The sequence below is a fragment of the Plectropomus leopardus genome, chromosome 19, assembly GCF_008729295.1.
Source record: "Plectropomus leopardus isolate mb chromosome 19, YSFRI_Pleo_2.0, whole genome shotgun sequence".
Lineage (NCBI taxonomy): Eukaryota > Metazoa > Chordata > Actinopteri > Perciformes > Serranidae > Plectropomus > Plectropomus leopardus.
The window spans coordinates 22,955,109-22,971,225 of record NC_056481.1 but is presented as its reverse complement, the minus strand read 5'-3'; the positions used below and the strand labels follow the sequence as shown (position 1 = coordinate 22,971,225).

General features: G+C 39.4%; 2 protein-coding genes across 2 annotated transcripts in view; both read right to left on the bottom strand.

The window, feature by feature from the left end:
• The window catches only part of spata20 (spermatogenesis associated 20), a 52,052-nt gene extending 40,732 nt beyond the window's left edge, over window positions 1–11,320 (bottom strand). The window contains 13 exon segments of the mRNA XM_042507944.1: window positions 571–739; window positions 3,147–3,326; window positions 3,329–3,338; window positions 3,650–3,862; window positions 5,869–5,943; window positions 6,603–6,707; window positions 6,932–7,062; window positions 7,169–7,370; window positions 7,604–7,747; window positions 8,852–9,006; window positions 9,192–9,256; window positions 9,340–9,468; window positions 10,902–11,320. Of these exon segments, the coding sequence (XP_042363878.1) occupies window positions 571–739; window positions 3,147–3,326; window positions 3,329–3,338; window positions 3,650–3,862; window positions 5,869–5,943; window positions 6,603–6,707; window positions 6,932–7,062; window positions 7,169–7,370; window positions 7,604–7,747; window positions 8,852–9,006; window positions 9,192–9,256; window positions 9,340–9,468; window positions 10,902–11,101 (1,778 nt within the window). The 5' untranslated portion in view covers window positions 11,102–11,320.
• A 1,085-nt stretch (window positions 11,321–12,405) lies between these two features.
• LOC121958372 (PI-PLC X domain-containing protein 1-like) lies at window positions 12,406–15,076 on the bottom strand. Its single transcript, XM_042507262.1, has 7 exons — window positions 14,958–15,076; window positions 14,733–14,852; window positions 14,313–14,437; window positions 14,086–14,217; window positions 13,379–13,543; window positions 13,047–13,245; window positions 12,406–12,647 (listed from the first exon to the last, which is right to left on the bottom strand). Exons 2-7 carry the CDS (start codon window positions 14,836–14,838, stop codon window positions 12,406–12,408), a joined length of 969 nt encoding a protein of 322 aa, XP_042363196.1. The 5' UTR covers window positions 14,839–14,852; window positions 14,958–15,076.
• Window positions 15,077–16,117: the final 1,041 nt, after the last annotated feature.

Genomic DNA, 16,117 nt, shown 5'->3' with positions numbered 1-16,117 from the left:
TAAAAATTTGATCACAAAAAATAAATGTTAAATAAAAAGCACTAGAACGAGGACTTATGAAGTAATTTGCAGTAACAAAAAACAGCCCTGATACTGTATATCATGTTATCGAGCCACGCTTAATCACTGCTCGTCAACTTACTTCAGTGTGACAGTGGTACTTCTAATTGTGATCTTCTTTATATATTCTATTATTTCTGAAATTATTTTTATTGTCTTTCATTGAATTTATTCTAATATTTTCTAAAACTTTGTTCAATTAGTGCTTTAACTGCCTTTCGAGATCTGCATGTTTTATCACTTTTATTCCTTTTATTTGCTTCATTCTTGTTGACCCTTTGTATACACATTTAGTTCTTGCCTTTTTGTTTACCTGTTCTAGACCTCTCTGTTTGGCATGTTTGCTAATGTTCATTTTATTACTCCCATAAGTTCCTGCCTTTGCTTTGTCTGTCAAAGCACTTCGTAATCAACTGTTTTTAAAGGTGCTATATACATAAAGTCATTATTATTATTGTTATTATTATTACAGTGCAAGCCTATTAGAGTGATATACAAGCATTTTCTTACATCTGTTCCACCTCCATCTCGTCTCCACGGTAACAGGATCTGAGGATGATCTGTCGCTCGGCATCCCACAGGTGCTTCTTGAGGAAGTTGCCAGCCTGCACTGCCCTCTCCAGCAAGGCCTTGTCCCCCAGCACGGCCCCGACGCCAGCGTAGGCGGACAGCATCAGACCTGAGGAAGAAGAAGTAGTAGCGATGATTACGGTGGTTGAGGCGGGATGATTGGTTGTAAAAATGACTTTGACTCAGCTTAAAACATCATGTCCTCTCTCCGCAGAGGTACCACCATGTAGAAGCACCAGTCCCAGCTTAGTTATTTTTCACTCTTTGAAGTTTCCTTGTTCTTCTTCCTTCTCTACATTCATTCCTTCCTCCCTCTTTCCCTTTACCCCTCTTTCATGTAGTGTATCAAAGCCTGGTGAGTGCACAGCCTGGTCTTCAAAGTGTTGCAGCAGAGGACAGGTGATTAATGGAGGGGGTTCTTCATTAGAGAGGAGAAGGAGAGTCTCGCTTCTAATTGGAAAGTTCTCAGGGATCGCAGAGCCTCATTACCTCACTAACACACTCTGTCTTGAGATGTCAGCCCTGGGAAGTAAATTTGTGGGTGTGCGTGCATGTTTGTGTGTGTGGTGTGCTTTGTGTTTTTGTCATTAATCACACCTGAGACAATGTGCTGGACAAACAACGTTCAAGGGTCCAAATTGGCATCACACTAATGGAAAGTGACAACGAGTGCCTCGATGATAATTTACACATATTTTCATAGTGCTTTAAAATAGATGTGTAGGTGTGTTTGAGTGACTGTGTGCATAAATATTTCAACACTGTCAAGGACAAAATATCTTGTTTAAAACTACTTTTGTGTTTGTATGGATTTAGAGAAGAAGCACAAGTTGTTCCTAGTAAAACCTGATTTGGAACATTAGCATTCTACTATCAGTGAACCAAATTAATGTGGTCTGGCAAGAGGAATTAACCCTTTAAAAACTGGAGCGACATCACTTTTCTTGTGCTGCTTTCAGACACGAATTTATACCTTTCTGCCCTGAGTAAATTAGAACAATTTCTTCCAAATACATGGAAAACTTTATTTATAATAATTAGGAATTAATATTCAAATTATGCTCCAAAATGTTTATATTTTTCAGCACTTTTCCATGTATTTCTTATCTTTCTTTCTTTGTCAAAATCATATATATATATATATATATATATATATAATATTTATATTAGTTTTTTTTTTTAATTAGCTTTTTTTTTTAAACTCATTTTCAGGTAATTTTCTTGTACTTTTTAAGTAATTTCTTGCTAATTTGGGGGTTATTTCATTTTCTGCTTTTAAAAGAAATCCAAGCCAATTTTCTCAGGTATGAAAGGGTAAAAAAGTCTAACAAAAATCTCTTTCAAAGAAGGATAAGCAGCATTAGCAAGCTATTTACATTGCGGCAGTTGTACCAAAAACATAAAAGCTTCTATAACATTGTACTAATGTCACACCACTCAGGACATATTCTTTGTAACTCAAAGTAGGTGTAAATCAGTGGAAGGGTGGGACTTCTAGTGTACAGGCCCCTTTGAGCAGAGACACAACTGCCTTTTTGTCCAAGAGCAAGACATGAAACAAGTATTTAAATGTTTAAGGATATGAAGCTCGGATCACCTGTTCAACTGCAACAAGCAAATTGTCGGTGAGGAGTCTGGAAAGCAACCTCAGGGTTTTCCACACATTCATTTATTTGTGGGAGCTTGCAACAATTAAAACATCTGCTGCCACATATTGATTTTATGTTTTAAAAGCTGGACCCTTCATTAGGAGTGCTATTGGAATTTTTCTTATTCTTGGCATCACACTCCCTGAGCACAGAGCGTACTCTGGGAACAGACGGTGCAGTTCATTGTGTTTGACAAAAAACAATAAAAAAAAAAAAAGTTAAAAAAAAATCAACTGATCAGCTCTAACTGGATCAACAGATCAATAATACACATCCTGATTCAAGGTCCTAAAACTGCTGCTGTGGAAAGAAAGACGTCATGCTGAGATCCACCTGTGCTGCATTCACAGACCCGCAAAATGCCCGAAATAAAGAGAGGGGACACTGAATTTAGAGAGGGGACACAGAATATAAAAATTTCACACACACATGCACAAAAAAATAAGAAACAGGAATGTTGCATGCCAAAACATGCAATATGAACATCGTAATAACAATCTTACCCACGATAAATTAACACATATTTAGGTGTACTCAGTTCTGCCTTTCTGCTGCTTTTAGTATGCTGTTAAAATGCAGCAATAGGCTTGTTGGATAGAAAAAAATGGTTTTCAGCATTCTTCAGCTGAACAAATCAAAAAACTGAACCAAACACAAAATGGGTAAATTAAAAAAAAAAAAAAAAAATTAGAAAAAAACAACAACACATTTTTCTACTCACACTCTTTCAAAAAAACTTAAAGAATTACAAGTGCAACAGCCCACCCTCTGCAATGTGTTTATCACTTAAGTTTAGATTGCAGTGCCTTTAATTAAAACAATATGTTGTGCAGCCCTAATTTGAATGTGAACTCATCTGGACTTTACCATTCCAGGAGGCCAGCATCTTGGTGTCCAGATGTGGGCGTGGCCGACTCTTCCTCACTTCTGCCATTTTGGCTCGGGCGACCGCCAGGAGCTCATTGACTTTCTCGACACCGATGCCAAAGCGAGCAGCCGTCAACTCTACTGAATATCGCACGATCAGCACATTCTGGCCCTGCAGCTCCCGTGGGGGTCCTGGCAACAATCATTAAAGGGAATACGAGGGCGTTCACAGAGATGAACTGACACTGACTGCAGCAGCTGTCATGTTAATATCTTAATGGATCAGCTTTAACAACTTAAGATGCTGTCTGAATAAGATATGGCAAGTGATTAATCATTTTGTGTTTTTTTAAAATGTAAATTTTAGATTTTTTTACATGCAGACATTTTCATTCCACTGAATTTTTGAATGTAACTTCAGTCTTTACATGCCATTCATTTTTCACTGCAATCCAAGAAAGCATTGAGATGGCTGCATGTAACATTATAAAAATGTGTATTACCTGTTCTGGAGTAACATTTCCTTGCTCCTTGACCCCATAGTGGTGCATGAAGATGTCAGCCTGAGTTGCAGCTCCTGTGGCGCCCTCAACCACATGTGGCAACAGCTCCCGAACTTCTGAGGCTGTCCAGACACAGAAAGCTCCCTCTCGCTTTTCTGGTCCCCCTGATGCTGGGACAGAGTCTGCATCCTCTGCACTGTAGAAGCCTCCAGACTGTTACAGAAAATAGACAGGAGTTGAGGAGGTGGAAGGAGAGGGAAAGCTTATTATTGATGTCATGGTGATTTGAGATAAATAGAGGTTTTTTGAGGTATGTATATATCTGTATATACATCAGATTTCACAATGAACATTCTGTGCAGTCACATGGTTCATATACAAAGACGACTATACTTTCACAGCCATGCTCTCAAACAAGTGAACTGTAAAGACTAAATTAACACTTGTTTGAAATGCAGGGTTTTGCTGCCCTCTTTGGCTGAAAGTTTCAAGTCTGTTTCACCTCTGACCACACCCAGCAACACTGACTGGTGCAGTTTGGGTGGTTAGAAGTGTACTGTTATGCAAATAATCACATTTAACAGTTGTGGCTCTTGGTCAATTTTTACTTGTCCCGATAGAAATAATTTTATCGATTAGCAGTAATCTAATAACAATTAAGACCAAATTTAATTGTCATATTATGACATTCAGGAAATTGATGTGCCTTTGAAAAACTTTTAAAAAATTTTTACCATTCTTGCTTTTAAACATATATGAAAGAGCATCACACATAGTTCATGTTCCACCCACATCCTCTCATGTCACCCAACTGGTTTCCAGGTTCATTGAAAAGTGTGTGTGTGTGTGTGTGTGTTATATTCACGTGTGTGTGTGTGTGTGCGGGGGGAGTATGAGTGTGTGTGTGTGTGTGTGTGTGTGTGTTATATTGTTTATTAATAAATAATTATTAAACAAACTACAGTTACAATAAAGTTTTAAAAAGTTACTACTGTCATAATAAAGATAAAGTGTTGTTAATAAAGTTAAATAAAACACTGTTATTATAAAGTTAAAGAAAGTATTGTTACAATTAAATAAATCAAAGCGGAACCACTGCTGCTTTTATTTTTAAGCACCTGGCTCGTCTCGATCTCAGGAGTGTGTGTGACGTATCATGTTTGTGAGAGCTTTTTTTTGTGTGCATGTGTGTTTGCGTCTGTAAAATGGACACAGCCATACAAGAGGGTGAGACAGCCGAAAGCCCGCCCAAGCGAGTCTCACGTCAGTGGCTTAAACATAATAAAATGTGACAATTTATACTTGACATTCACAATATAGTCATTTTAAACATCCCACCTGAAACAAGTAGAAATACATCGAGTATATTCAATATATTGCCCACCCCGAAAATATCGAAACCGAAAGTTAAGAGCTTAACTGACAAATCTGACATCAATCAACTAATCAATCAACACTTTTCAAGAGCTCTAAGGACTTACACAGTTGTGATAGGAGTCAAATAATGTGTCACGTTTAAAGAGCCTGATTTTACAATGCATCATGTAATCCCTCTCTCAAGGTCTGCAGACACTAAACGTACATTTTAAAGTCATGAGAACTGGAGGAGTCTACCTCACTGAGGGAAGCTCCCAGTCACTGTGGCACAAAAGAAACATACACTCCATAGTAAATTACCTTTGCGACGTTAATTCATTAGCGTATAATTAGATAATAAATCTCGGCGAATATAATGATTGCAACGAGTGTGGTTTTAATTGTGTGCCCCGTTTGCTGCTGTCGCTTCATTAATCAAAAGGAAAAAAAGGTTTGACCCACAGAGGAGAGCAAGGGGATTTAAGAGGCTATTTGTCAGCGGGGTCCCACCCCTTGCCCTCGAGGGTGTGGGAACACACAAACGTGCACACAGGCAGACACACACTTATTATCTGGTGGAATTTACAATTAATGTTCAAGCTTTGTCAGCTTCAGATACAGACGCTGTGACAACAAGACGCAGTTTATTGCTCTATTTATAATGACTTTCCTTTGCCAACATGCAGTCCAAAACATTAAGACTGACCCTAACTTACCTCCTTAATGCTGAAAACTCCCTTGCTTTGGAATATCTGAACTCACCTTAGTGCCCCAGCAAGGACATCTGATCCCCATACAACAAGCACAACATTCACCCATATACACACACAGAGGTACTAAAAAAAAGGCTGCAACTGATTCACCTTGTCACTCAGGTCTCTGGAGACGTATAGCAGGATGTCTTTTGCCACATCTGCAAAGAGCTGCTCACCTGATACCTGGAGAGGCAGAGATACAGAGCACACACCTGCTTAGAGTCATGATTCAACCTTAACGTAACCTTAAAAATGCTGTCATGTGATTTATATGCAGGATATTAAGTGTAGAATTCAATGTAAATGCTGAGGCAGCCTCATTAAACCTGAGCATGTTTGTGTGTGTGGCTGCATGCATGTGACCATATGTTTGTGTCTGTCCACTCTGGAAAAACAGGCCAGGCCAGCGTAAACTCATAAACCAAAAGATATGGCTGTCAAATCCCATTTCTTATTGCTGCATATTGAAGGATTTGGAAGGTTTTTGTGTCTAACTTGTGGGAAAAACTGTTTTTGAGACTGGTCCAGTACTGAACAAGAGCGCTGCAGCCAAAAGTCCCAAAACAGGTTGCCAGCGTAACAACTCTGGGTAAATGGACAACATCAATTTATGTCCACTATAAGTGTTTGTTTTTGTCATTGAAAACAACAAGTTCTAATTAATTTGTGTGTATTAGCAGGCTTACTGTCATTAGCAAAATAACTGTTTGACAAGTCTCACAATGATTTTCGCTGACAGGGTAATGTGGCGATATATTACTTGAATTAGAGAGAGACAAAGATGGAGAGATAATTATTCTGTCAGATACACAAAGAACACACACACAGCCAAAAACGCACACCTGGGAGGCAGTTATATAGGCAACAGCCAGCTGAGCCTGGTCATACAGCATCTTCTCAAAGTGGGGGACATGCCAAGAGGAATCTGTAGAGTAACGATGGAAACCCTGAGGGAGAGAGACATGAAGTGAGATACAGTGTATGATTTCCAACACTAATATTCAGTCAAAATTATCTGTCTTTTAACAACCTTTAACTTCATTGCTCAGATATAAGCTTCTCTCCTTCAATGCGACATGCAAAGCATAAATTAACTGAACAAAACACAAATCCCATTGTAACTTCTGAGAGTCTATCTTAAAATTGCTTTTCAATTCAAATGCATATAAACCTGAGCCACATGGTCGTGGATGCCTCCCAGCGCCATCATACGGAGTGTGTGCAAGGCCATCTGAAGAGCCTCAACCCCCTCTGAGGTGGAGCGGTTTACAGACCAGTAAGTCATGAGGAACATCAGATTCACTATGGAGGGAGAGAAAGAAAATCAAGTAGAGAAAGAGTCAGATGACGAGTACTCAACAGGCCCATCAGGGCTGAAAGCCAAAGACGTGTCCACTGTGGAGTCTACCTGGTGTCGGGAACTTTGGAGCGTCTCTAAAGCCACCATACTCCTCCTCATAGGAATGCGCCAGCTGCTGGAAGCAGCGATTAGCAACATCTGGGGCCAGTGGAGGACTCTCTCCTGGGTTAGCAGCAACAGCCGTGCCTTTCTTTAGAGCTTCTATGATCCTCTCTCCACTGGACTCCAAAGCTGCACGGTTATTCTGCCACTGAGGATCACAAGACATAACTGACATGCAGTGATGACAACAATGCTGAAAGCAAAATATGATCTTCATCTTGCATAGTCAACTACATTCTCCTCTGCTGATGTTGTGAAGTCCCATCTTTCCCACAAATTGTAATTATATCCCATGAAAATTATTCTTTAAATAGGCCAAAAACACAAAGTAAAAAAAAAAACAAAAAAACATAACAAAACATAATCTGTAAAACCTCGTACCTGTTCAATGATTCTGTTGAGAACTGTTTTGAGCCCAGGTCGTCTTGCATGGTCTGTAGGAGGAAAGTAGGTGCCTCCAATGAAAGGTCGTAGGTCAGGGGTCAACCACACACTCATGGGCCAACCTCCACCTCCACTTGTTGCCTGTTTACATTACAGAAAAGTCGTGAAAGATTTCAGCGGAGAAAACTAGAATTACTGTGTATGCCTTAACAAGCCTGTAAAGTTGTAGTTAGTTTGCATCCATGTCTGTGAGAACATGGATGCTTCTCAAACACACAAACACAAGTACAGAAAGGTGTTTTTACAGAACACTATGATGTCACAGTGAAGTTGACCTTTGACCTTTCCAATATAAAGTGTCATCACCTCACTTATTCATTCATTCATTCATTTTCCATAACTGCTTTTCCTCCCAAAGGTCGCGGGGGGCTGGAGCCAATCCCAGCTGTCATCACTTCATCATATATCATATTATCCTATTAGACATTTGTGTGAAATGTTGTCATAATTAATGAAAAAACTCTCAAGTTATGGCCAAAAATGATTTTGTGAGGTCACAAATTTTCCATTCACAGTTCAAATTCTAATCTTTTCGCTCTTGACTTGAAGTGAGCATTTTTGCCAATGCAGAGGAAATTCCCTCAAGGCCTTCTTGAGATATCCCATTCAAGACAAAAATACTGATGCAAGCAAGGTCACAGTAACCTTGACCTTTGACAACCAAATTCTAATCAGTTCATTCTTGAGTACAAGTAGATGTTTGTGCCAAATTTGAGGAAATTTTCTCAAGGTGTTCTAGAGATATTGCATTCACAAGAATGCGAAGAAAAAGGTCACAGTGACCTTGACCGTTCATATTTTGACCACCCAAGCCTAGTTAGTTCATCACTGACTCAAAGTCGATGTTTTTACAAAATTTCAAGAAATACCCTAAAGGTTCTTGAGGTGTCCCATTCACAAGACTGAGACAGACAACATCACAGTGACATCGAACTTTGACCTGTGACCACCAAAATCTATTCATTTCATTGCTATGTCCAAGTGGACATTTACGCCAAATCTAAAGAAATTCCCTCAAGGCGTTCGTGAGATATTGCATTCACGAGAATGGGCTGAACCAATGGATGCAAGGACAGATGGAAAACCAATAACCTCTTCGGCGGAGGCTATTGCTGTCGCAGAGGCATAAAAAATAACAGAGGCTCCCGTAAGAAAACCTTAATGAAAGCATACATGTAAACACACCTGAACAAAGGTCATGTAGACTTTGTCCACATCGGGTCTCTCTTCTCGGTCTAATTTGATGCAGACAAAGTTGTCACTGAGGATTTTGCCAATTTCCTCATCTTCGAAAGACTCCCTCTCCATAACGTGGCACCAATGACATGTTGAGTAGCCAACTGATAGTCAGAGAGAGGGAGATTTCAGGGAAACCAGTACAAGAACAACTACGGTAAATCAGTATAACATCTAGAACCCAACTAATATTTCATCTCATAACAACAGTACATGTAGGTGTGATCTGTACAAGCACATTCAAAGTAGATTTAAATGAAACTGGCCAGGTGTGAGAGCAGCTTCTTACCTGATAAAAAGATTGGTTTGTCTTCATTCTTTGCTTTGTCAAAAGCCTCTTGCCCCCATGGGTACCTGAAACAAACATGACATGAATTTATGACATTATATTGTCTTTCAGAAATGTGTACCTTTATCTGTAATTTAAAGGCACTCACCAGTCAACAGGGTTATGTGCATGCTGCAGCAGGTAGGGCGACCTCTCCTTGGCTAACCTGTTGGTGTGTCTGTGAGGGGTGGATGGTGGCTCTTCACCCCCTGAAGCCATGCTCATGAAGACAGAAGAGCTGGAAACAAAAACATATCTACGACTTTAGTCACTATTTGTTGGCAGCAATCTAGAGAAATCTGGAAACATCTTACAGAAGTTAATTCTGTGTGTATTCAGTCACTCCAGATTATTTCATCATCTTGGTGATTTAACCGTTTTGAAACCTGGAGCGACATCAGTTTTCTTGTGCTGCGCCTCTCACAAGGATTTTAACTTTTGAACACTGAGTAGATTGTTGTTTCACAACAAAAATAAATTGGCATATTGACAGAAATTCCTTGTTTATTGGCCAATATTATCATGCATCCCTGCATATTTAAAAGCTTCATTCATGCCATAAATTGTAAAACCGTTGCAAATTTTAACACTAGGAAAGGACAGGTGTTCTTGCAATATTATTAATATCACTTAAATATAAATATGTATGCCAATTTTTGACATGCCATAGCAGAAGAAAACACAGCTGTGATGGAGGTTGCATCATTGGCAAGGTTGTTTCCTTATTGCGTTTGTTAAAAATAATTTTGGCCATGACTAGCTGATGATATAGGTACCACTGTGCTTTTCCTGCTATGACCAGTAAAGCTGTTTTCCTTTGAAAGGTATATGGTCGTTTTTTGCACAGAAAAGGGCAACACTTATTGCTGATGTAACGTTAACTTATTGACAGTAATCCTTGTTTTGACAGCGTGAAGCCTAGCTAACGGTTAACTTTACCACGTTAGTCTACCATGTATTGTCTCCATCAGCATTATATACTATTAAAACAAAAGTGATATCACGCTGCCACCGCCAGCTCTCGAATACTGAAGAAGCCTGCAGCTAATGACTACAGCTGCAGTAGCTGTCAAGCACCGTAGCTGTTAGCCAAAAGACCGTCATGGCGACTTCCATTGGAAAATTCCCTAATTTACTGTGACATTGCTTATGAGCAAAAAAGCACAACAAGCAAAACATTAATTAATACAGTTTCCGATATATCAGACCCTTTCCTAAAATTCGGCAGACAGAAATATTGATTTTATTTTCAAAAAGTACCCCAAAAGCGCTAAGTTAGTTTTACTGTTAGCTGCGTAGCAGTCAAAACAATTGCAAAAGCTAATAATAATGTATCAAAAATAAGTGCTGCTTGTGAGCATATGCAGGTTACACCGAATCCAAATACGAGACATTTGGACGTCAATTAAATGTCTTAGTCACAGTGCCATGTCTTCAGGCAAAATTAAATGGTAGAGAAATCTTAAATACTGAGATTTTGTAATGGGGTTTGGCGCAGCTCTTGTATTGTCCAAAAGTACGTCTACAGTAACTACCACGCGACAAGACACACAACACCTGCAAACAATTTGACGTGCCATTCATTTTGTTGCTGAATTAGACATGTTTGCTTTAACTTGTCAGAGTAACGCACATTTAGCGTTAGCAACATATTAGCCGTGGCAGCTTTACCTGATGTGGTAGGCCGGCTGGGGATAGTGGTGGAGCGGTGACCTGCCGCTTGGTGGGTCGGGAATTAGAGTGGAACACCTGATGTTACGCCTGGAGTTGTGCTGTCGACTGTCCGCTCCTAAAAAAGCTGCTGTCAACACTCGTGCAGGCTCCACGCGGCTATTTCTGGTCGCAGACCGACGCCATGCTAGTCTTAACATCCTAATCCACCAAAGTGTGTAGCTTGTTACCTTAGCAGCTAGCGTCAGCTACTTTGTTGACACGGGGCAGCCAAAACTTCCAGGCACGCGGAGAACATTTTATTGTAATACCATGAGTTGACACACCACAGCGCGCCAACAGATTAGGGTCACCCAATTAATCACAGATGCAGAATTCGGGGGGACGCAGGGGATACGCCCCCCTTAATGATTGATTGATTGATTGATATGTATTTCGGATATTTAATACAAACAAAAACAAAAACTAAACATAATCACAATCAGTTATATGGACGATATACTATACAGCAAAGTCAATGAATAAATTCGCATGTACAACAAAAGTTAAAACATGTTCAAAAGGGGGGTATGAGTAAGCATTCACTTGCTTAGAACACCTGCATTTTACAGCTCTACCCCAATAAAAACAGATAAGTAACAAAGGACATTTATTTTCTCAAAAAGACACTTTCACCATAAATTTATGCAGAAAAGGAACAAATTGGCTTATAAAAATTGACCAAAATGGAGGGAACTAAGTTTTAAATGCTCAAAATATTCTGGTGCAGGAACTGTCAGAGCATGAACACAAAGAGACACAAAAAGACGACAAAGTGATGCAAAAAAAAAAATGACAAAAAGATCCAAAAGGACCAAAAAATACAAATTCTAAAAGACACACAAAACAGATGAAATGGAACTACAAGGGACATAAAGGAAAAATATATATACCCTAAAGAGACACAAAATGACCATGAAGAGATAGAAAGAAACTACAAGGAAACACAACGGGGAAAAGGCACAAATACACTATAAAGAGACAAAAAATGACACAAAGAGATGGAAGGGAACTGTAAAGAGAGACAAAAGATGAAAAAAGATTCAAATATACAATAAGGAGACAAAAAATTACCAAAAGATATGGAAAGGAGCTACAAGGAAAGACAAAGGACAAAAAATGATGCAAATACAACTCAAGGAGATACAAAATGACCACAAAGAGACACAAAAAGAGTACAAAGAGATGCAAAAGGAACTACAGAGACACAAGGGACCAAAAAAAGACACAAATGTATCTCAGTGATACACTGAATGACCATAAAGAGCAGCACACATTAAAAAACAAGGGTTGAAAAGAAACAACAAAGAGACGTAAAAGGACCAATGTTGGAAAAGAAGACCTACAACCTTGGTTCTACTAAGCTACATCAATGTTTTTTTCTGGAAAAAAGACAGTGAATGTGTTGCAAAGGGAAAACAATGGGAAAGTTTTTGGAAAGACCCTTAATACTTCAAAGTTTCCACTATGCCTTTGCAAACTTTAAAGTATTTAGCTTGACAACTGTTGAGACAAAGTCGTCACGAGTCACCACATCTGAAGCCACAATGTTCATAGGTGTTTTGGCGGCTTGCTGCCTCATCCACTGCAGCAGCCTTGGCAAACCCCTCTGCACAACGTTGATAAAGTTGTCACAAAGGCGAAGGATGTACATGAGTATCCGCACATTATGTGGTAGCGTCAGGTTCAGGCCACACACAAAGAAACCTGCAGGTCATGGGGGACACATGAGAGCTCAGCAATCATTTCATGAAACAGAATATAATTCATGAAATGGCTCTGCCGCTAACTATCATGCAAGAGGTTATACATGAATAACTTTTGCACTGTCTAACTCATTTTTTGTCACTGAATGCATAGGTTTACATTTCAGGCATTGAAAGACATTTACACCATAAACTGTTGCAGATACTGCACAAATTAGTGCATGAAAAGGTGGTGTTTAGGTGCTAGATGCTCAACATTTTGGGGTGGAGGACCTTCAAATTCCCCATTACATATGTATTCCCCCTGATTATTAAAATTAATCCTACACCCCTCACTACATTATCGACCCCGTTCACTAAATTTGAGACCAAACCCCAACACAGGGTAAAGAAAACTCACACTGATAAGGCCTTGCCGTTTCCAAAACCCGACGAAGTTCGGATTCAACTTTTGTGGTGTCCATGCTATTGCCATAAAAATATTGTATTTTATTCCATAGTTCAGGGTGCTGAGGTGTCGAATAATCATATGAGACTATGATGTTGGTGCCTTTGTCCCAGCACCTCTTCAGGGTAGGGATGGGGTCCCGCTGTGATACCTTTAAAAGATTTTATTATGGAGGTGGTATTAAGCTCAAGTCCTTCTTATTTGAAAACCACAATGTCTTACTGTAGGTCATTTCAATATATATGTTTTACTTGATCTGAATGGAAAGTTTCAAAATACTTTACCGTGTTCCGGAGTTTGGCTCCAAACAAGGTCTTGATGAAGTTGATAAGATGGGCGTGGAGCTGCTTTTCAATCTTTTTGTCAAACCCTTTGAAGTTGGATAAAGCCAGGATGAGGATCTCTTTGGGGTGCCTCTCTGCCCAGTCATTTATCGCCCTGAGAACAGTCTGATCACAATGGCAGAGTGATAGGTCTTAATACAGTTGCCATTAATTATAGATATCTTCTCTATCAGACCTCTTTTTCTTCTTATACATTTTTGTTGGGTTTGATTTATTGAAAAAAAAACATTTCGATTTTTATGAGGGATGGTCAAATATCACAAATAGTGCAACTGCAAAGTCAGTTATTATGATATGATCTGATGATAGCTTAGGAATTTTTATTGTCCTTGTTTCAGTTTCAAATTTGGTATGTTGCTTTGTGTTTTGTGATACAGAATTTATCCAAAGACTTTTTATCACCCCACAGCACTGGTCATGAGTCTGTTTTTTTTTTTTACTAAACTTGAAGGGGATGATGAAATCTTTGTTCTGACTGATGTAACATTACAATGTTAAGGGCCATTGCCAGTATTTTAGAAAATCCTGGCAATGCATCACGTCTTGCGCCAAAGTAGGAGAGGTGGTGGAGCCTTTTGCATGTCTGTGCCCAGGGGCCCATTGTCTGATAATTCACCCATGTGTATAAATAATGAAAAGAGGCAAACCTCGACATCAGTCTGTGTGCACAGCCCATGATAAAAATAAAGCCTTGTGGGGTCAGGGTCATTTGCTTTGCGAGCGATCCTCAGGTCAAAGTAGCGAACTCCTGCATCCAGCTGCATTGTGATGGTCTCCTCCTGCAACAAAAGCCATCACAGTCAAAGCAGCACTCCCCTCTGTATTTTTTATGCACAAATACAGTTGGTACAGAAAGATTTTAAACATCACTTACCTGAGTGGCCGCCCATTTGCGCACTATTTTCCGTGCACAGTAAATCTTGCTCAATCTTTTCAGTCTGTCAGGCTCTACAATAGAGGAGTTGATGTCCAAGTCGTAACTCATAGAGTCATGGCTACCTAGGAAATACCAACCACACACACAAACACACGTGTCATAGCAATGCTACTATTTTAACAAACCTCATATCATCATTGTCAAGGGAAAAAACATATATTTACAAATTTGGTGAACTGGAAATTTTTATTTGAGCATTTAACAACTCTTACAAATTGGAAAGAAATAAGGCTGGAAACTGAAAAAGCGCAAACACGTTATTTACATGATAGGGACAATATGTTAATTGTAGTGGACTTTGTCTACACCCATCAAAAGTGCACTGTAGTAAGCAGCTACATTATTTTATCTTCATACCTGGTATGGCCAGATTAAAGAGTGGAATGTTGTGGAGTTGAGGTGGTAGTTGCGACATCCAGTCACGGTAGCTTGTGACTTCTTTTTTGCCTTTTTTTGCAGACATTGTCGTTTCAAATTCTACATAAAACAACTCAAAGTCATCCCTCAACCCTCAACAATGAGCAGGTTGCCAAAAAAAAAGCACAGACATGAAGGTCAAAAGTTTAGAGGACCCACACTTACCCTTCCCAGGTGGTTCGCAGCCTGCCTTGAGTTCTTTATTTCCTCAGCTGTGATAGTGCAGAAGTTTACAAAGAACTGATTGTCATAAAATGCAGCTCTTCAGAAGGCTGCAGTTTTCAGGTCGCACTAGTACCGTTGTAAAAAGGTAAGTTTAGGAAACCTGCTGTACGAGGAGATCTAAAAATAGAGTTGACTGACTGGAATGCTTGATAAGTAGCTAGACTGAGTTCTTGTGAAACTTCCTCATACCATCAACAGATGCTTAAGCCCAATACAATAGTGAGGAAAGAAACTTCATGTTTGTAGATTGGTCAGACCAAGTTGCTTAAAACCTTCTCTACTTCTGCCACTTTTACTCCACTTTGTTTTAGCATTTATCATCATCACTTTTGGCCACAGAAGTTGCCAATACTTACATATGCTCACCTTAAGCACTATATTGTGCCTACACATGTTTGAGGAGACACGTATTTTAATAATCTACACAGTGTGCCAAAACATTAAAACCACTGGCTGGTGACGTGAATAACATTGATCATATCATAACAATGCAATGTTCTGCTGTGAAACCTTGGGTTATGGTTTTCTTATAGATGCCACTTGACATGCTCCACCGAACAAACACTGTCACAGACCAAGTACCTCTGTCATGGCAGCGACAGTCCTTGATGGTATTGCCGACCTCCACCTTCCACCCCTTGCCATTACCAAGCACCAAACTGCCGTTGCCATGAGGGGAGGTACTTGGTTTGCAAGAGTGGAGTGTTTGGACGGGTGGTGGGTGTCAAGTGGCATCCACATGAGTGCCAGAACCGAAGGGTTCCTGGCAAAAAATTTGATTCTTATAAAATGGTCAATGTTCTTCACTTCACTAGCCTGTGGTTTTAATGTTTCAGATGATTGGTATATTTCAAAAGTTCTATCACACAAAGAGCCCATGTTTTTCATGCAGTGTCTTTGCATCAGTTGGTGTATTCCATTGGGTTGCTATCTTAGTAGTATTATAAGTATTATAGTAGCTTATCATTAACACCCTTACAGTCATCTCAGTTAAATTTAATAAAACACCACTCAAACTGATTGAACTCTTGTTTATTGGATTAAGGGATATGTAATCACTACTTGGACAGTGAAAAGATTTGAGTCTTAGGCATGTTGGA

Excerpts from the sequence above, each read along its gene's own strand:
- LOC121958372 (XM_042507262.1), bottom strand. The coding sequence starts at position 14,838 with ATGTCTGCAAAAAAAGGCAAAAAAGAAGTCACAAGCTACCGTGACTGG. Across the intron at positions 14,218-14,312 it reads GCAAATGGGCGGCCACTCAG|GAGGAGACCATCACAATGCA; the intron begins GTAAGTGATGTT and ends CTTTTGTTGCAG. Across the intron at positions 12,648-13,046 it reads AACGGCAAGGCCTTATCAGT|GTTTCTTTGTGTGTGGCCTG; the intron begins GTGAGTTTTCTT and ends CATGACCTGCAG.